We start from the raw sequence: 22,162 nt of genomic DNA, 5'->3' as shown, positions 1-22,162 counted from the left end.
TCCCGCATGCGGCCGACAAACACACTCCTGCACATTTAGTGGAACGAGTTCCTGCTCAAACACGAAGAAAAACAGTGCTGTGCTTCACTCTGACAAAGCCATAAGCCATTTAAAGGGTCATGAAACCCCAGGCTACTTTTTCTGAGATTTTACACATTATGCACATGATAAAAGATAATCATTAGCATCCAGTAATTTTAATTGTTGGAGAAAACTGAGATACAACTATTTGAAAATCTGGAACCTGAGGGAGCAAAAAATCTAAATACTGAAATCTCATTGAAAGTTGTCCAAATGAATTCTTAGCAATGCATAGTTTTGATATATTTACAGTAGGAGATTTATAAAATATCTTCATAGAACATGATCTTTACTTAATATCCTAATGATTTTGCCATAAAAGAAAACTCAATAATTTTGATGCATACAATGTTTTTTTGGCTAGTGACTTAATACCCCAGTGACTTAAGAATGGTTTTGTGGTCCAGGGTCACACATGTTTTCAATGCAGAGTGAAAATATCTGTGCATTTATTTTTGTTTTTAACTCAATGGTTTTAACCTCTTCCACCTCCTGTGCTCCGCTCCATGCCCAATTTTTTAGCATTTTTTAAAAACTGTGGTGGGAACTAACCAGTGCTGAAACAGGGGGCTTCATGACCCTTTAAGCCACACTGTGATTTCAGTTTTATTTTGATTATTCGTGCAGCCCTACTAGAGGCCCTTAATAGTGTCTACCAATGCCTATGATTTTATTAGCTATCACTTATAGGCATTGTATAATTGAATATTTACAATAATTAACAAATAGTAAAGAAGTAATACATTTTGCTAACTAGTATTATTGAACTAAAGCAATAACGGCTGCCATTGCAATTCCACTTACATGTTTGTATGTTAAACCAACTGCCATGTATTATGTAGAATGCCTTTTACACTGAAACCATGCGAGTCTGTATGTGACTTAGTGTCTGTATCAGGCATCAGATGCCCCTACTTTATTAAATGGATGCAATTCACAGTGTAACATAAGAACCTAAAGTGTTCTGAAAGTGTTATGGATCGATTTTCTCCCTTTTGAATGCTGTTTTCTCAGACAGAGCTGCATATGAAGATGTTCCACCAGTCCACCCATGTTTTGCTCATCGGATTCGGCTAACAAGCACATTATCTTGGTGTTGAGTTCATGCAATCTCAATCTTTCACCTTCTCATCATCCCCAGCTGTATGTTTGACTGCAGTCAACCGCTGGACATTTCAAAAGAACAGCGGATCTCTTTCTTGAGGATATGGACATCTGGGAACCTATTGACCAGCTTAATGGCTGCACATTAAAAGCATCCTGGATGACATGGCCTCTCCAACACACAAGTGCCTTGTCTCCCCTTTAAGCTCTGTAATGGATAAGAGCTTGGCCAGAGTCTCATGTCAGCAATATGATTGCCTGCTATTTCCTCCATGCACAAAGAGACTAGATTCACTTCCAGACAAAGTGCTTTTACGGTCCATATAGGCCAAACCTTCTCTGCACATCACAATGATGCAAACTAGCATGGGAGGAATTCTGTCCTTCTTATCCATTTCTGCTTTACAGGAGATAGTTAAGGGCCAGACGGTGTTCAAGTGCCAGTTGTTGCTGATTTCTTACCATGCGTAGGTTCGCCAGTTTTGTCTCTCCTTTTTGTCTGATTATGATATGTTGGCAGTGCTGCAGACACGCAGCCGGTATAATCAGCTAAAACAATGGGCCGTAATAGCTGAGAGCATAGCCGCTCCTCTCATCAGATCTCATTATAAAGACAGACGCTGTGTCGCTAACGCTAGACGACACAGGCGTGGATCAAAGTGCATGCCTGATCGCAGAGAGTTATCGAACAGGCCGTGTTTTTGTGGTAAATGAGGACATCGTGCTTTGAAAGTTTATTGCAGTATAGATGTATGGAGGCTATCAGCAGCACTTGTGGTCTGTTTTAATGGTCAATGACGAGAGTGTCTGGTTGACCAGTGATTTATTCTCCATCCCCTATCAGACCGGACCATGCATAAGAGCCATGCGTAATGTTAGAATCCAAGTTTTGGAACTTGGAAGCTAATGTATGGTCATAGTTGAAAACACAATTAAATGTTGTTCAGAGAACATGCAAATGCTTCTAGCTACTCAAGCTTGACTTCAGACATTGCTGTGCTACAAAATGCACATGCACGTTTTACTCTTAAAATGCCTCCTTGCTAAATAAAAGTATTGATTTCTTTAAAAATGTATTTTATATTTTTTATCAAGATGATTTCTCTTCCTGGAAAACCGAGTGGAAACCAGGTTTCCTGTCTGTAAACATTCTTTTAAAAAAGATCCCTACACTATTTCCCCCCCCCCGAAATGTCAGAACAGGACAGAATACTGTGTTAGTCAAACCATTTTATTATGTATTTAGGTATGTATAAACTCCATTTTTTATGTTTTGTCTCTGTTGCATACAGTAGCTGTAGAGTATCAGCTGGAACAGCCTGAAAAGAACATGGTCTGATTTGAGAAGCAAAATGTATTATTATTAACAGTTTTGAAGATTTCAGTCCTTCCCCATTCAAGCAGACACTCCAGCTCAAATAACTGGAAAAAGATGCCCAAGGGAGACCAAGATGGTCGCCAAGTGGACTGATCTGCTTTAAAATGCTTTGCATGTTACTTGACCCTACTGGAGGATACAGTGACCGATGAGGAAATGGATGAATGAACATAGGCATAGGAATGTATCTGAATGCTTAGGCAGAATGAAGAAACCATAATATAAGGCCTTTTTCAAGTTGACAAGCATTGCAATTACATTGCTGCTTCTTCTAACAGCTGCAGTTTTCTTCTTTGAAAAGCTTCATCCGGAAATGACGTAATAGTGTCTGATCATTTTTCTGTCAGTCCTCCATTAGTCTAACATTCTTGGTTTCCTTCGTTTTTGAATTCTTTCCCAGGTCGTCATTCTTCTTTCTCAGGCTGTGCCTACTCTCCTCCTTTCTTCCTCATCCTGCTTTCCTTTCAACCCCTCTTCCATCGCTCCCCCTCCCAAAGTCTGTTAGTGATTGCCGCGTCTGCAGTGTCTCCTGAGTCATCAGCAGTGCTGGTGTAATGGTGTGGAACTAGCCAAGGTGAATGGTTATTACTTATTGAGCTCCTGATTGCTGGGCAGAGACTAGCAGCCATTTATTAGCACTTGAACAGCATGGGTTCAAAGTAAACCGACTTTCTCCTTATCTGTTGTTGCAATGTTTAATGTTAGGAGTGAAACTGCGGCAGCAGACATTTATGGAACATTTTTCTTTTTTTGCCATGGTTAATTTTCATAAAGATGATTATATAATAGCAAAAAAGGATGACGTGTTTTTTTTTCTAACTAGTAATCTGTATTTATGAGGAATAATGAGAAATCAAAGACTCAACAGCCTAAACAGCTAACATTAACCATCTAGCTTGGCTACATAAAATTTAGCATGTTATGTACATACTTGGTGAACAATATAATGAGCTGTAGCAATTACAGTAGTAAACATGTGGTAACAATATGTGGCTTTCTTTGTTGATTTGCCACTTGCTAATAAATAGGCATGTATTGTTACTTTAAAACCATATGCGGACTGGAGAAAGCTAGCTTTTAGCTGTTAGCATTCCCACATATTGCTCGGCTGGTGCTTTAGCCAATGGCAAAAGCTCTAAAGTACATTCAGTACTTCCTGTGGCATTTACGCTACTGTAGATGCAACAAGTCACCTATTCACAGAGCATCTACCTTAAGGCGGCACAAAAGCTTGTTTGGGGGGTAGCACAAACTGAATAGGATGCAAGTTGTCTTGATAGAATCTGAGAGATATATTTGGCACCATAGATGGCTAATTGCACCAGCGCACCGAGTACTTTCAGATCCTTTTCTTTGCAGCCATTGACAAAGTGGGCTCCGCAGGGCCACATTATTGTGAGGTTCCTTCTAGACAAGAGAGCAAGACCCCCCAGTCCCTTTCCCCTCCCAGCACACACATTTTTCACAACCCCTTAACTCAACTGATGTTGGCCACTCTCGCTTTTGTTAAGGGTGCATTTGGCCCCAGTCCACTCTTGGTGTCGTGGCTCTTAATGGGTTTCCCTGTGCATTGATTGGAGTCAAGTCCACAGGGAGGCTGCTAGACTGCAGAGGGACCAAAGGGCAAGGCCTAAGGGAGCTGGAGGAACCCTTAACAAGAACCCTTAACAGTAAAATCTGAACTCCTGTGGCACCATCATGGCTGCATCTCGCCTATCTCTCAAGGCTTGTCGATCAAAAACATCCAGAATAATAGATGCTGACTGGACATCAGCACCATTTGATGAATCATTTGTCATGACTGTATGAAAAATCTAATCACTCCACACTCAACCACGTAAATTTTCCTTTATTTAACTGACAATAGGAGTGATTGAGTCTGACAGAGATGTATCTTATACATCACTCGGGGTCAGTAAAACAGTATTTTTTTTTCCTGCTTGCTTGTTTGGGCCATAAGTTCAGATTTATAACTGCCCTGTTTTCACTGGCCCCAAAACAAAACATTTTTTTATTGTATTTTATTTATTTTTTATTTAATTTAATATAAATAAATTAAATAATTAATTAATAACAGCAATATTATTAATAATTATAATAATTTATTATCAAATTGTAGTGGTAGTAGTACATAATAAAAATAATATAATACACTAATTTAGATTTCTAATGTTTTGACATTTCTTTAATCATTTTTTACATTATATTTTAGCCTTAATTTTAAAAGACATTTATTTATTTACAGTGATTTTGAGTTTAATTGTCTCATTTTAAGTGTATGTGTGTGTGTGTGTACGCACACACACTGTATAAATGCATATTTTTAATGTACAATAACAATTTTTTTTTATGTTATTGTACAATTATATATCTTTATGCCGTAAACTTTCAAAGATATAAAATACATGCTCAAAAAACAACAACTAAGCAATGGCATTGAATTGTGACTCTGTAGTAATGGATGATGAATGCTGAATTCATGAATATCCAAGAAATGAAAGTAACCCAAAAACCCAAAAAGTGAAATATCCCTTTAACCTCCTGTACAGATGAAGCAGTGCTTTAATGAGTGGACTGCATTTATGGCCCCGTCTAAGAAAACAAACCAATAGTCCCCCGTTTCTGGAGACTTTTGACTTTGAGAACAATATTGTTTGAGTGGAGGCTGGAGTGTTAAGCTTTTGTTGGAGTTAAAAATTGCACTTTTAGGGAAAAGACAAAGATTGGGTCCTCAATCGTTGTGGACAGGGATTGCGGGTTCAAGATTGTGTGACTTCATATTTAATAAGCACATCATCCATTCTATGAGTTTCAAAACTCTATTTTTTTTCTGCGAGAACTTGACTTCTGTAATATGTTTTTGAACCCTCCTGTGTATAAGTTATTGCTACTGGTTGGAAATTGTGTATAGTTTAGAGACATATACAGAGCAATAAATCAAGCATATAGACCAATAATTCCATCTGAAATGGCAGTGCTATAGTGTTGGGTTGAAGTTGTTTGATATTATTTCTTATGGGGTCTTCGCCCGACTATTATTGCCTTTAGAATTAAGTTGATCTTTCTCAATCATTAGAAATCCATCTATGTTATGGAGCTTGTATCCAGATTGTTCTGTCCTTTTTTGGTAAGTCTATCCCATTTTTTCTAACGTTTATTTTTTTATATTTAGCCTTTTATTTATTTCAATCACATGGCTCTCAGGAATACTGAGTTTTGATTGGTCAGTCATGGCATTCATCAGTCAGTTTCTGCCTATCCAGCTGAATATATTCACCTTTTGTGAAAAAAAACAACCTTTCTCAAAAAGGTATCAAAGTATAAATCCCTGCTTACGCAGAAGTTACTTTCAGACCAAGCACTTTTCTGATTTTGCATGACCAATCTGAACTTGTTACAAAATATTTTTCACTTGAAATTAAATAAAATACTTGCGAAAAAAAAAAGGTAAATGTGACTGCAAATTTATTACACCTCGGACTTCCATTTTTTTGTTCAATTTAAATGCAACTACTGACCCACTGATAAGTGAATAAAATGAGAAAGTAGTAATTTTTAATGTACTGTAAGTGTCCTTCATGCTCAATAATCTAAGGCCTGTCAGTAAAGATCAATCTAGCATTTGTCTATTTTGAATTAAGACAAGCCATGATGACTCTCCTGAGTGCTGGGTCCCTGCCCAGATGTTTTGTGGTATTTGACCACATTCTCATTTCCTAATATGGCCCCCACTGTGGAATCAAAGCAGAGCAAACCCTCAGAGCCTCATCTGTTCGGATGCTTGATGCTGACAAATTGTCCATCTTGGTAATGTATTTTAATGGCTCATTCAGTCCTCATCTAACTATCCACTCTTCTCTTCATTCCAGGATATTGTGAAATTTGTAATTAGCTGTTGGACCGAATATGTTTATGTATAGAGTAAATGTGCGTGTTGAATCTAAGATGTTAATGTTAAATAAATCTGCATGAGCACGACTTGTTTATTAATTGATTTCCCTTTGCATAAAAGGATAATTATGGCTCATTTATAGTTTGTCATCTTCGTTAGCAGTCCATTTTCCCTCTCTGGTGTAGTAGTGTTGCCATATTGCAACATATCATTTTTGTTCACTTTCCCACTTTTCAATAAATAAATAAATACATTAATTAATTAAAGAAAAATAAATAAAAACAAACAAAGTACAAAATTTCCTATAATTGTAATATGCATTTAAAAACATTTCTACACTTTTCTGAAATTTTTTGTTGAATCACTGATAGATTAGGTTAGATATTTTGGTGCACAGATCAGCTTTATGTTGTTAAACATTTTGATAAAACTTTATGCATTAACTATCTCTTTCTGTCTGTACAGTGAGAAAATACATTGTCACCATATGATTATTCTACAACATAAAATATTTTTAATGCGTTTCCTTATTGAGAGTTATATGCCATGCCATAACTTATGTTACTGCAATTGTTTATGCATTTATTTATTATCATTATTATTATGATTATCATTATTTTTATATGAGTTACAGAGCAATGTTTTTGTTTCTCCAAAATTGTCAGTTAAATTTATATTAGACCTATGGTATGTCAAAAAAATGATGTCAGAACATAATGCTTTCCATAGAGGTTTAAAACAGTAGAACATGTATGTGCACAAGTGCAAGGACGGAAGGTGACTGGCTTTCCAACAGGGCCTTTTTTTTAAATTGAGAATAAGTAATTAACCTCCTGCTGCAAACCAGTTTGAAGCTCTTTTCATAGAATAAAACTGAAAAATGTAAGATAAGATTCAAAAGTGCAGAAGGAAACAAGTGATAAGGAACTTTCATTCAAAACCTATTGCTATTAAAAGTATAAATATTGTATAAGAGGAGTCTAGACAGAAGGACCCTGTAAAATCAGGATGGAGACCGTTTAAAAGATGTGTATAAGTGTGTGTGTCTGTGTGTGTACAAACGTGAATTGCAAGCTAAAACCGTATCAAACCCACACAGAATTGAGTTGGAAGAGGATTGGGTGGCTGCCTCATTTCAACACAAATGAATTAAATCAAGCCTCCCATGCTATTACAAGGAACATCTCCAACACATTCTGAAGTACCGTAGGAATGTTTTTTTTAAGTTCTTGTTTGCCAGCTCACAACTCATTCAGTGTCTCCTTGAGAACCTTTCTGAACGGCTTCTTTGCTAAACTGTTTACAGAAGCCTGGCTGAAGAAGAACGCTAGCCAAGCTAATTTCACCTAATTTCTCTTAGCATTTACCTGCTGTTTGTGTTCGCCACTCATAAGTCTCCGGCGTAGCACTCTCAGATCGAAATGGCTGTTCTCTGCATCAAGGCGCTCTCACTCTGCTAAGATAATTGCTATTATGGCTCACAATAGCCATAATGGTACTAACAGTGGTTGTGAAGAAATGATGCAGCTGATGACGGCCACTGGGTCTGTTATTAAAAAGAAAGGAGGCTTCTCCAATCAGTCGCAGACCGCCATTAGCCTAGCATGCCCATTCATCACTGTCACTCTGAATAGAGGCAGTCAGGATGGGGGTGGAAGGGGATGCAGAGAGACTCTGGAGGGGGGGGGGGGAGGGGCGAGGCACGTGCTGCCTAAGTCACGGGTCTGTCGTCTGGCTGCGTGTGCACTCTGACTCCCATGCCTCATGGGCCTGCTAATCTGCAGGCATGGAGGAAGCCATTGGAGGAGGGAGGAGAGGTGCACGGCTGAGATAGCATATCGCCTTGCACACAGAGAGCTCACTATAGTCTGATCCCCTCTGCACAACCATTTCCAATCGCGTTTCACAGGCTCTCTTCACCACAGAATGGGGAAAACAAAAGCGCTGAGAGCTGCACTGTGGCTGGACTGTTTTTACATTCCTTTTGACATACACGTACGTCTTTGCTGGAGTGATCTTTGAAGTTGCTTAAGCAAGCATTATTCAGTATTTCCAATCCATCCCTCACCCCTGTTAATTTCACAGTTTTCCTTATTTTGTCACAGTTTTGTCTTGGAAAATCATGTCTATTTTATGGTGACTGTAATGACATAGAATTTTAGATGATGAAAATGTGTGTCCTTACTTTGCCAGTCCTAACTTTAAATCAAATTTTCATGAAAAATATAAATACTTGAAAGAAGTATTTTATAAGAGGACATTATTTAATCAGAAATGTGATAAAACATTAGTAATGTGAAATATTATTACAATTTAAAATAAGACACACACACAGAGACATATACAATATATATATATATATATATATATATATATATATATATATATATATATATATATATATATATATATATATATATATATATAAATATATATATAAATATATATAAAACACATATTTCTGTGATGGCAAAGCTAAATTTTTTGCCTCATGACTCCAGTCTTCTCTTGACACATGATCATTCAGAAATCATTCAATGTGGTTTTGGTGCTCAAGAAACATTTTTAAAGAAGCATGCTTTATATTTTTTTTGTGGAAAGCATGATACATTGTCTCATGATTCTTAGAATATAGAAAGTTGAAAAGAACAGCATTTATTTGCTATATAATTTTTTTAACACTAAATGTCTTCACTGTCAGTTGAATGCATCCCTACTAAATATTTGTTTGTTTGTTTGTTTTATTGATTTCTTTCATGAAACCCCAATCATTTGATTGGTGGAGTGTATATAAAATATTACCCCCCCCCCCCCCACACACACACACAGATATTTCTTGACATATTGTAAAGAACCAACATCGGCTTGTGGTCACTTGCCTCATTTGCAAATAAAAACAGAGACAACGTTTCAGCTACATGATGTGGTTCTAAAAATCGTTTTCCATTTAATGATCCATTTAAGTTGTGTAGTAGTACAAAATAGTTTTTTTTTTTTTTTTTTTTGTACAGTAGAAGAGCATCAGTGACCCTTGGTTATGATCAAGAACGTCTTGTCACAGACTTTAAAACCTGAAAGGCCAGTGAGCTTCTGTCATGTAGTGTAGGTCTACGCTTAGCTTGAGGCTTCAACTGTGACGTCAAGCTTCTGATCACAATAGTGATCAACGAATAGTGTATTTGTTTGTTTGCTATTCATAGGGGAATACTATTGACTTATTACTGGCAGTCCTTTCTGGCAGGCTAGTTTCACTGCTGGGAAACTGCCCAAAATGTTATGGGGTGTTTGACCACATCTTCCTCCTTCATTAAAGTCACTGCAGAGTAATCAATGAGTCTCGGCCCAGAAACATTTGTCCTGGCAGTTTTTTGTCACTAGCTCTTGCCTCTCAGAAGAGCATCATGCTGACAACTTGGCATGCGCTTGAATCACTTAATAATCTGTTCATTTGAATCAAATGAACAGATTCAATAGAATGAATCAGACTCTCCAACGAGCTACATATGAGACAATTGAAAGAACCTTCCAACAAGAGCCAACTGAATAGATTCAACTGAACAACTGTTACGCTGTGATAAATGTTAAGCTATTACTTTTAGGTAGATGCTTCACTTGTTAAGAGTAGAATACTAATGTGAGTGGCGTAGTATTCAGCCTGTATTGGCTGTGGGGGTAGGGCTGGGATAGATCAATGGAGACCTGATGAAGGAAACTGAGAGCTATGAACATGTTGTAAATGAGTGTAGCCATGCCTGCAGGATCATCAAAGCAAGAGAGAGGGAATATTATGTTGCTAGTTTGAATTTTCAGCCAGTGGATCACTCCGTACTCTATCTATTATAGATTAATACAGCATCTCACCGCCGTATCTAACAATCTGTTTAGATGAGAGCAGATTCAGTCAACACTGGCCTAAAAAGATGATTAATTCACAGAATCAGACCCCAGATTGATCCCTGCACGGTGATGGATTTTGTGCCATATCTCAGATCATGGAAGTTTTGAAAGATGATATTTAAAATATCTAAGCCCCTTTTGGATTATGCCTGTTAGGAATTAATTTATTTGAAAAATTATTATCATCATAAAAAGGGCATTGTGAGCTTCTTAAAAAAGGGGAATTCTGTGTCTGTTGTCAAACTGCAGATACAAAACACATTTTTATATTAAATCAAAATTATGTAAAAAGTATATATATATATATATATTAGTATTTTATTAATTAAAAGGGACAATTCTGCATCTTAAAGATTTTTTTTAAATTAAATACATGTAATATGTTACATTTAAAATTATGTTAATTTATAACTATGAGGATTTTCTTTAATCTTGTGTTTGTTTTTCCAAATATGTGGCAAAATGAGTTTAAAGTGACCTGGCCAAATGATACTGGTGATCATAAATTATGGTGACTTAAATACCGCTTAATATTTGTCAGTTCAAGTTGGCTTTTCTTTGTGGAGCTCTACATATTTAATAGAATATTCATAGCTATGGTGTGCGGTGCTGAAATAGAGCAGCACTAACTCGAAGAGCGCTGCGGAGGAATGGCATTGGCTGGCAGAGAGTGCAAATGCCAGCACGGATAAAGACTTTCCTGTGATTAGCCTCATTATTTCGACAGTTTTTTTTCGGCTTCACGAAAAAGGCTCCTGGGCAGCCTAGTTATTCATCCAAAACCCGGACAGAACAGTCTAAGAGAGCGGAAATGTTTGCTTTAGGGGTGGGACTGTCATGGCGCTGTCTTGCTTATTACACCCCGTGCAATGTACCGTTCTCTATCCTTATAAATGTTAGATTTACACATCAGTGAAGTTTGGCTATTCATGAAAATGGTTTTGGGAGCCTGTGTTTTTGTGGAGAAGTTTTTGGAAATGATTGTCAAAAACCTACAGAGCAGAAACGAGATGTACATACAAAGTTATCCCTGCACAGAATTTCAGTCAGTGGAATGCCGGGTGTGCATATGCAAAGAAAATGTAATTAACAAATTCATGCTATGGTTTCTTCTTCAGGTGTTAATTATTAGATGAAATCCACACAAAAGAAGTTTGAGTGAGAATGATATTATTTTCTCTGTTTGCCAAGAACAAGATAATTAGGCAGCACCAAAAAGATGTTTGTCATGCTAATAATTTTCTTGGTTTTGATGAACAAATTATCTTAGCACAGCTCTGTATTCATACTTGAACTTGAAACATTAATTTTGAGAGCCAGTAGATGATATTTTTCTTTCTTAATCCATTAATGAAGGCCTGCCTCTTTCAGAAAAGCCAAAAGAGCTTGTGATCAGCAATGATTAATAAAATGTAAAGCACTATATGAATTTCAGTGATGCTGTGGGAGAGATGAATCAAAGGACTGGGGTGGCAGGGAATACTTTGGCACGTGGCACTGGATAAACAAGGGGTGGGGGGTTATGAAAGATGCACAGAGGGAGGGACGGATGGATGGATGGAGAGAATGCTTCATAATACCCCCTCCCCTCCCCTCCCCTCCCTTCCCACTCCGTTGTATCTTTCTCCCCCCAACCTCTTCGGCTGAGAGGAAAGTGTGCCACGCTTAGATTTGAGCCATTAGTATTCTGTCTCGACTCATTGTCTTTGGCTGCTGACATTTACATTTAGATTGTTTATCTGACTGTGGGGGGTGTCCGACCATTAATGAATATGCTTCTGTTGTTCCAGAAAGGCAGCAATTACCGGCTCTGTGTTAAGATAATGAAAGTAGAGGGATGTGGTAGGTGGGCATTAGCCACGGCAGAGAAAAGGCCTTGGTGTGGTTGTGCTTTTTTAGACACTGCAGCAAGGGATGAACTGGAGGAACACAGAGGACTCTGTGCCGCTTTCCCTGTCATTCTGCAGGCAGATCTCTCCCGGTCTATTGATTAAATATAATGAGGGATTCGGGCATAGACACGCATGCAAGCTTGCAGCTTTTCTCAACTGCGCTAGAATGCAGGTTTAAGGCCTTACTGTCAACACCTTTCTGTCAGCATTAGATGAAAATCAAACAAACATTTTTTATAAATATATTTAATGTATATAAGTATAATTATCTATAACAATAATAATAATAATATAATGTAAAATATATTGCCTATATATTTTTATTTATTTATTCTTACATTTTACTTGTTAATCATTATTTTTATATTATAAATTGTGTATATACATATACACAAGAATGTGATGCAATGTTATATGATTTCATATTTTTAAGTTATTGTTGGATTTCTATATCATTTATAGAAATGATATACATTAAATTATTTTCTTAAATCTTTATCAATTCTCATTATTATGTAGTATATAGTACAGTATATAGTATATAATTATATAGTATATAATTCTTCTCTGTTATATTATATCTATATTTATCCTTAAAATATTTAATCACATAAATATCACAGAAATATAGTTCATCATCTTGATCATTATTTTCGCTCTTTTCATTAAATGATTTGAACCATGTAGGTCTGAAAGATTCATTAGTGAATCATTCCGAATTTGTATTATAAAAAAAAAAAAAAAAATCCATATCTAGGTCATGTAAGTTCATATGAGTTATTGTACTTTTCCCCCCCCAAGATCTGCTTCCAAACGTCAATCTGGGTCTGTGCTCTGAGGTCAGGATGTAAGTGCTTTGGATGTAACATGATGGAATGGGTTGAGATGTAACCATACACTATAGCACAGAAATCCAGCTAAGGTGAGTGCTGGCCATTAGAGAGCAGGAGCGTGGTGAGAGGGTAATAGAAAGCTCTGAATCTCAGCATGGGCAGTGGCTCGGTCACTCCTCTCACATTCAAAGGCAAAAGTGCAGCCACTGAACCAACCCTCGACTCTTGCCAGTCCTTATTGTAAGGCAAGCTACTTTTTCCCAGAATGACGCACTGCAGATCAATAACACTACTCCACTCTGTGCGTATGCATTGCAGACCGGGCCTGAGAAACATATGGTGACTGATCTGAATGGCTTGCTTTTAACTGTTTTTATTGTGTGTACTGTGCATAGTTTGCAGATTTTCTATATGCATACAGAACACCTGTGTGACCTCATTCATTTCAATGTGCTGTATGCAAACATACCGTCCTGGGATGCTGTATCACATAATGCAATGTGTGCGACTTGTCCATTTCAAGTGTGACAAATAAACTGGTTATGGTTCCATTGCTTTTTCACAGATTATTTGATTGGGCTAGAAAAAGTTTGCAATGAGGTATGCAGTTTTGTGTATCTTTCAGTTAAGTAAGTGGATAAGCTGTGAATTTCCTACCTGCTTCAACGTACAACAACAGAAGTGTGAGAAAGAAACCGAAACCATTCGCCTTAGTAAAAGTCAGTGTACAGTATTTACGGAATGATGTTGATACTGATACTTCAAGGTAAAAAAATTGAAACGCGAAATTATCATTTAAAATTAATGTGGAGCAGTGAGGTGAGGTCATCTGCATGCTATTTTTACACTCTAGGTTATTTTTTTTATGGTTTGAAATGGTATGAAGGTGAGTAAATGGTGATAGACTTTTTATTTTTGGATAAAATAACACTTTAAAAACAATTCCAATTCTTTTAGAATTATTACAACCCAAATGTTTATCTTTTTATACTCATTGATATTGAATTAAGTGACTACAATAAATGTTTGCTCAATGTACTGTATGGTTTAAGAGAGTGTTGAGCGGTTGAAACAGATCAGCACTGACAGTCTGAATGTGAAAGTGATTTAATGAAGTCTGTTCTAATGCTTCTCTTCAGTCCACTTACACAGATTAGATTAGAGCTGTGGCCTCCACAGAAAGCCTCTCTTTCACTGTATTGTTTGAGTGCCATTTTAATTCTAAAATGGAAAGGTTTACTGCGCCCAGAGAAGGTCACTCTGTTTCACCTAGGATTATTATTGTTGTTGTTTAAAATCACCGCCACGTTTCAGGAAGCCCTTTGTCAAACACACCACTGACTTTGGATGCAAACACAATTTCTAGATATGATAAACTAAAAGGAGGATCTAAAATGAAAGAAAATAGAGTCAGCATTAGACTGAACATGTAACAATTTATTTATGAAATTTATGAAAACAATTTATGAAAGAAAATTGTTGTTAGTTGTTAATAATGGAGCATAATTAAGTTAGCATTTAAAGCTTTTCCCAGAATTAAAACTCAGAGTGGTTTAACCATCCACTTTTGAAGAAAGTGTGGCCATGAGTGATACAGCGAACTGCTGCTTGGCATGTACTGTAGGTCTACCATCCGCCTGGCTGTATTGGCATGCTCTGCTGCCATGGCAACATACTCGTACAGTACGTGCATGTTGAAGCTCCGGCATGGCTGCGCCCAGATGTTGAACTCAGTGACCTTCATTTATTCTAATCCACACAATGGTTTCCCATGCCTCGGCCCATCTGTATCCCTGTCACATGTTAAAACGTCGCATTGACATACATTAATCCGACCAGGTGTTGACCCCCCCCCCCCCCACACACACAGTGCGTAGAAATGAATGACCATCATTCCACCTTCCTTGATAAAAATGACTTTCTATGCGTTCTGACCTTCCCTGTCTTTTCCCTGTCTTCTTGGTGCTCCTTAAGCGAAAGATAAAGGAATCAACCCAAAACTTAAGGGTTGAACTTAATGAGCTGTGTATGAATAGAGCCACTATCCTCCTGGGAGTTTCTTCCCTACTGTGAGCTGCGTTGGGAAGAGCACATTATGAAATCCTTTTGACATTGTGTTGATTTATAAGGGCACTCTCTCCATTGTTTCCCCTGTGTTCTGCAGCTAAACACGCCGTGAATGGTAACAGGACAGTGCCACCGTTCCCAGAGGGATTGCAGATGGTCTTATTCGGTAAGTGATCCGAGCTGAGAGAGGTGTGTGTGTGTGTGTGTGTGTGTGTGTGCGCGTGTCATCACGGCGTGGGGGTAGATCCAGCTAAAATGACCGGTGGTGGAAGGTAATTAGTCCCCCCCATGCACCCCTTCAAGAAGTGCAAAATCAAAACTGCAAAACGAGAGGAAAATAAAGGGAAGGGTTGTGTGATTTAATTGTGTACTTCTGATTAAGGTCTCTTTAATAAATTCATTTGTTCTCAAACTGTGTAATTCATCATGGCAGACAGGAATTAAATGGCTGTTTTATTACAGGGCCTTGTATACAAATAAATTATATTTAATGTATGTATGTGCCTTTGCAATTCACAACCCCCTGCTGAGAGTGATGAAAGGTAACTCTTACCTTTGGCTCCATGAAAATTTGCCTTTCTGACTGCTAGACGGCATGAACAGCACTCACCCTCATTTACTGAACATTTACATCCCCCGTGTGAAAGCGTCATTTTATAGTCTTGGCGTTTGGGCGTCCCAGTGGATCTCTGTAATTGAGCTCCAGATTCTAGATTCTCCATCATGCGCCTTATGCTCACTTTTCCACAGCAGCTTGTAAATCAGAAAAATCTGGTCAAGCTGACAGTCGTGTACGTATTTTATTTAATTTTTTTTTTTACAATTGAATTACTTTCTGCCCATGGGACGTTGTGGTAGATAACGATATACTAGTTACCCTCTAATTTATTTTTACTGTTATAGAGGGGAAAGTATTATTTGGTAATAAATGCTTATAGGCGGTGTTAGTTTTATGGTGGTTGATGTGTTTTTATTGGCCCCGAGTAAATGTGTGATGGAGGAGTCTTTAGTTTACAGAGCTTTGAATTTTAGGGGTTGTTTTAATACCAATGGGAAGATGCTAGAGGAGACTCAGCATCCGCAGAAAACAAAAAACGGGGAAAAGACAGATAAAATGTTTTTTATTGTTTAAACTAAAAGGAGGATGAAAATGATTTTTTTTATTGTTTTGAAATGAGTTTCTTATGCTCACCAAGGCTTCATTTACTTGATCAAAAATACAGTTAAAAACTGTAATATATATATGTATATATGTATATGTATATATATGTATATATGTGTATATATATATATATATATATATGTATGCATATATATGTGTGTGTATGTGTGTATATATATATATATATATATATATATATATATATATATATATATATATATATATATATGTGTGTGTGTGTGTGTGTGTGTGTGTGTGTGTGTGTGTGTGTGTATATATATATAAATTAATATTATTTTTTTCTATTTTAATGTTTTGATGTTTACAATATAAAAAAAAAATTATGTGAATCTCCAAAGCATAAAAAAAATATCAAAACGCAAAATCAAAATCTTTTTTTTTTTTAAACGGGAAGTCGTGTAGTCCACTTCTATATTTCTTTCATGGTGTTGCTTTTGTCTATATGTGGATATCTAAATAGTGAAAACAACAACATTATTTTGCTCTAACATATCTCAAAAGAGACATTCAGTTGCTGTCTTATTAACAGCCATTGAATAAGTTTTGTGTTTTTGTGTTCAAACAGTTATAGCAGTAAAGCATAGTGCTAGCAAATAAAAAGTCATGGGTTTGATTTTCCATGCAATGTAAACATGCAAAGTATAAATTTCAATTTCCATAAAATGCGTACATGTACTATAAATATTCTGAGAATCAAGGCTGTCCTTTTCATTTCCACCAAAAGTAGAAATATATTAAAAAATGTTATCTCAATTATGGACCAGTTATGGTCTGTGGCTATATAAAAGGAATATTTTTTTTATTTTCTCTTTTTAACACAGGTATGGGTTGTTTCTGGGGAGCTGAGAGGAAGTTCTGGGTGCAAAAGGGGGTCTATTCCACTCAAGTGGGCTACTCTGGCGGTTTCACCCCAAACCCCACCTATGAAGAGATGTGCACAGGTATGTGATCTAAACTCCGCTTTTAAAAAATTGCAACTGTACTGTAACTGAGTACCATTTACAAGCTTTCAGTGACTTATTGTCTTCTCTTCTTCTTTGTTTGTGGAGCTCTAGCTACATAAAAAAGATAAACAATATGAGCATCATAAATTGAAGTTGAAATGTAAAATATAGATTCATAGCAGCAAATGATTTGGTAGGACAGACACAGAAATGTCTTATGTGGCATTCTAAAAAAGGAAAAAAAACTATAATGCATGCGAAATATCAAGAACTGAAGAAGGAATTATAAAGAAGGAGGGAATTTTAAGCCTATAATAGAAATGCTTTAATTGGAGAGCAGAAATCAGATGTACAGAATTCATACAGTAATTACGGTCTTGTTCTTTTTGTAACATCTGCAGCTATCCAGATTGCATTCATATATGCTTATATCTAAAATGATAACATATACTGCTCATATAACAATAATCTGGTAACTGGTTTATATACAAAGACAAAATAACATATGCTCATACTGTTGAGGTTTGCCCATGTAAAAACCAACATGAAGCTTGTACCCAAATGAAATAATCAAGATGAGCATTTTTGACATGGGTGGATTTTCCTTTGCTGTGCCAGATGATTTTTTTTGGATCTGAGCCTCTCCTTCATTATCCTGGATTCAAGGTTTTGAATATTAGGCTTCTTTAAAAAACAAGAGAGGAAAACCGAATATGAATGCAGTAGTCCAAAATGGTGGCTAGAGTATACATTTTTTTTTTTTTTTTTTTTTTTACTAAATTATACCTATATTCAGCAAGGATGCATTAAATTGATACAAAAAAATATATATATTTATATAGATTTCAAATAAATATTAATGAAAGAATCCTACATAAATATGTATGATGGTTTACACAAAAATATTAAGCAGCAGAACTTTCCTGCAAATCAGCATATTTAAATGATTTCTGAAAGCTCATGTGACACTTAAGAATTTAGCAATGGCTGCTGAAAATTCAGCTTTGCATCACATGAATGAATTACATGTTAAAATATAATTAAACAGAAAATATAAAATAAAGTATGAATTATGTAAATGGACACACAATTTTTTTGTTTCTTTGCAATTATATATTACAAATAATTCTACATTCTGCCTCCTGACGTGCTTAGTCTAACAAAAAGAGTTTTACTTGCACTCAAGTTTTCCTCAGCTTGGAAGAGCATGACAGGCCTGGGCTTAATTTATATTTAAATTCCTCCTTTTTCTAAGAAACCGTACATTTTAAGAATCTAAGCTGTTGTATAGCTGGGTGTGATGATTTAGCAGGTCCTTCACTGCAAGCAGAACTTACGTAGGTATATACGGCATGGGGTGCTGAAAACTCAGAGGGAGCTGTCCAGTGGGTGGTGCTGAAATGAATGCTGGTGCTGAAATGGCTAGCAACACTCTGTGCTCCATACATACAGGGTTTGAATGCTGACATCCTTTTGAAACAAGCAACAAGATTTCAAAAGAAATGGAAAGTTAAGACTGGTGTGCTCCTAGATATGATCTGTAATTGTGTGCAAATGCATAGCTTCATTTCTTTTTCACCAAGACCTAGTGGGTTGCATTGATTCCTACATAGGCAGCTACCATCTAAGGCAGCATCTTTACTAAACTAAAACCTATAAGTGACAAAACAAATTAAAAAGGCAGAAACTCTGAGCATCATACAAACAGGGCTCAGAATATGAATCTAATCTAATAGGAGTCATCTTTAGTGTTTATTTTTGCTGTGCCATCAGGGTGCGCCTGTGAGGTCTTAAAATGTAGACAGCCTATTAGGTTTGGGAAGGGGGCGATAGAATCATTTACTGGATTTTACTCTTGTATGTGAGGGGGAAGGGAAGCGCTACAATCATATGAAGCTCTCTTTCAATGTTAATCTCAGTCTTGTCTGCACAAGAGCATGTGTTAACCTGGGATTAAAGGGTACAGACATGTCCACCAATCAGAAACACGCACTAAAGATAAAGCCAACAATGCAAATAATCATAGAAAACAGCATCTTATGGCTCATTCTACAAAAAATGTGGTATTTTTGTCCAAATTCATTGGTTAAGCAATTAAGACAATATACAGGTATATTGTTTCAAAGTAGTTATATAGAAAATGCTTGTTTTGATTAGGAAGTATTCTGTTATCAACCACAGAAGAGTGTGTCAAAGTAATGCATGTAAAAAATAAATATATATTTTTTCTTAATATATCTAGTTATTTATTTATTTTGATGTTTTCTTCTCAACTTCTCCTTGCTGTATTAGCAAGTGAGCACATTTTTATTGGAAAAAATAAATGTATCATTCTTTATCTCTGTATATTTATGTATCATAGGTCTGTGTAATGTTTTTGAAGGAATTGCTGCTTTTATTTAATCAGAAAAACAGTAAATAAATGTTGTCGGTTTTACTATGTCTATATATTACTATATCTTATTCATTTGATGGCTCCAGTCCTCAGTGTCACATGATTCTTCAAAAATCATTTCAATTTAATTTTTTATATATATGTGTATGTGTATGTGTGTGTGTGTGTGTGTGTGTGTGTTTATGTTTTTGTGTTTGTGTGTATTTTTAATTGTAAAAAGTCTGCTGTCACTTTTGATCAATTTAATTCATTCTTGCATGCTGAATCAAAGCATTAATTACTTAAAAACGTACTGACCCCCTTTGAACAATAATGTGAGCGTTTGTGTGTGTGTGCAATTAGCACAGCGTAATTTAAAATGTATTAAAAAAAAAAAACTTTAAAAGTCACCTTATTAACTAGAAAAGGCATCCATTTCATATAATGAAAAACCGAAGCACCCATTTTGCAATGCAGAATTAGAGCTGCACAAAGAGAGAACATGAGAGGATGGTGTGCTTGTGCCTTTGCAGCATCTCACATAACCTTTATCTTAAAATTTCAGAGGATTGCAGTTTTCCCTGCTCCCACTTGTATTAATGGTCAGTAAAAAGCACTTCCCTTGATACCTATACTTGCATTACATCTGTACCTTTGCTTAGATAGAACGTATGTCTCAAGCTGCTGCAAATATGGCTGCCTGCGGTCGACCTTCAGCTCGTCTAGAATGGCACAGCCTGGTGAGGAGGTGGGTGATGGGATTACACCAAAAAAATGGGGGGTTGAGAAAAAGGATTTGAGCTGGGAGATGGGAAGAAAAAGAGGCGAGATGCTTCAAAGAGGAAATGAAGACGGGAAGAAATCCGAGCAGAGCGAGAGGAAGATAAAATCGAGAGGGAGGGAGAAATGGATGAATGTAAAGAGAGGAGTGGGAAGTGTAGGAACGGGTTCAGTGGGTTCATCACTCTCCCATAAGCCAACATTCATAACGCAGTTCGAGGATAATGCTGTGGGCTCTTATGGCTCCATTAGAACGCCATTGTCTTACCGCTGCATATGAACATTTGCATAAAATGCTTACAAAATGTTACAACAAGTGCAGAAAATTTTCATTTTTTGCTTTCTTTTTTTATACTGCACATGAGTGTTTCTAAATCTGTTCTATAAAAAAGATGATTAGAGTGAAATATGAACAGATGATGTATCTGCAGTATCCAATATTAACAAGTGCCAAATTCAAGTACTGTAACATTTGATTTTGGTAAATAAAAGTTGGCCATTTTATAAAGAATTACATGCTTTAAACTGAATTGTGACAATTGACTTGACACATGTAATTCCCATCTGCTAATGAAAAATCATCACATATCATTTACAAAATGTTCCTCAAAGTTCACCATTTAGCAGTATTTAGCAGTCACTGCGATACTATTATTATTTTTATTTTTTTTGTGATTTTTTATGATGCTGTGAATGACATAATAACCTATGATGTTTGCTTTTGCATTTTGCATTTGCATTTTTACACTGCCAAGAGTATAGGTGTGAACTGAAGTGACAGCCCTGGGTGTATGGGCAATGGTTCTCCATATCTGAGCTCTGATAATGTTACTACCCCTCTGCCGTCTTGCCTGGTAATGAAAATAACCCCACAGGTTTGTCCTTTATTACTTTTTTAATATCAAAGCAATATAGATTTACTGGAGATAACGTAGAGGACGCCCCCCCCCATAAGACTGAAGCAGAGATTATTAAGCAGACTTCTTTGGTAATAAATTAATGATGGGAGATATGGAATTAGGACCTCTGTTTTTCAGTTTTGGTGTTCTAGTCACAGCTGGTTGATTCATTTGCAACATGCTGCTCACAGCCCAAAATATAGACTATACATACTAGACAGGACAATACTATGAATTGGGTTTTTCTGGATTCAAATTAATGTAAACTAAAAAATAACAATGAAAAAAAAAAAAAAATAAAGCACAATTTAAACAATTGGAATTTACATTATTTACAAAAGTTACATTATTTAAATTGTGTATTTTATAGTATTATTATGCAATTTTAGAATTATTTAAAAATGTTTTCTATTTTGATATATTTTTAAGAAACATTTATTTTTTATTATTAATGCTTAAAACACTTATGGTGCTCAATATTTAAATGGAAACCATGATACCATGATTTGACATTTTAGGATTCTTTAAAGAATATAACATTTTAAAGAATTTTATTTTTGTCGCTTTTGATGAATTTAATGTGTTGTTTCTGAATAAAGAAATATCAGTTTCTTTAAAAATGTATATTGTTTATATAATTTCTTTATTTACTGACAATTGAAGAATAAAGCAGTATTTTAATAAAGCAGAGTTTGACTTTGACATTGCAAACTACAAACAAGGTGCTAAATGTTACATTTTTTTATTGCAGCACAGTCCGTGTCATTTTTTAAAAGTGCAAACACAACCTAACATTCACAATCAGTCTGCAAGTCAGTGCCATGCAAATTGTGTTTCA

General features: G+C 36.1%; 1 protein-coding gene across 3 annotated transcripts in view; it reads left to right on the top strand.

Annotated features, from left to right (window-relative positions):
* LOC113051030 (mitochondrial peptide methionine sulfoxide reductase) overlaps nucleotides 1-22,162 on the top strand; it is a 67,648-nt gene that overhangs the window by 24,598 nt on the left and 20,888 nt on the right. For all 3 annotated transcript variants that reach the window (XM_026214633.1, XM_026214631.1, XM_026214632.1), the window contains exons 2-3: nucleotides 15,242-15,310; nucleotides 17,149-17,268. In XM_026214633.1, coding sequence (XP_026070418.1) covers nucleotides 15,298-15,310; nucleotides 17,149-17,268 — 133 coding nt within the window. In that variant the 5' untranslated portion in view covers nucleotides 15,242-15,297. The remainder of the gene's footprint in view (nucleotides 1-15,241; nucleotides 15,311-17,148; nucleotides 17,269-22,162) is intronic.

Source organism: Carassius auratus, chromosome 31 (assembly GCF_003368295.1).
Source record: "Carassius auratus strain Wakin chromosome 31, ASM336829v1, whole genome shotgun sequence".
Lineage (NCBI taxonomy): Eukaryota > Metazoa > Chordata > Actinopteri > Cypriniformes > Cyprinidae > Carassius > Carassius auratus.
The sequence above is the reverse complement of the archived record's forward strand: the minus strand, read 5'-3'. Positions and strand labels throughout refer to the sequence as shown.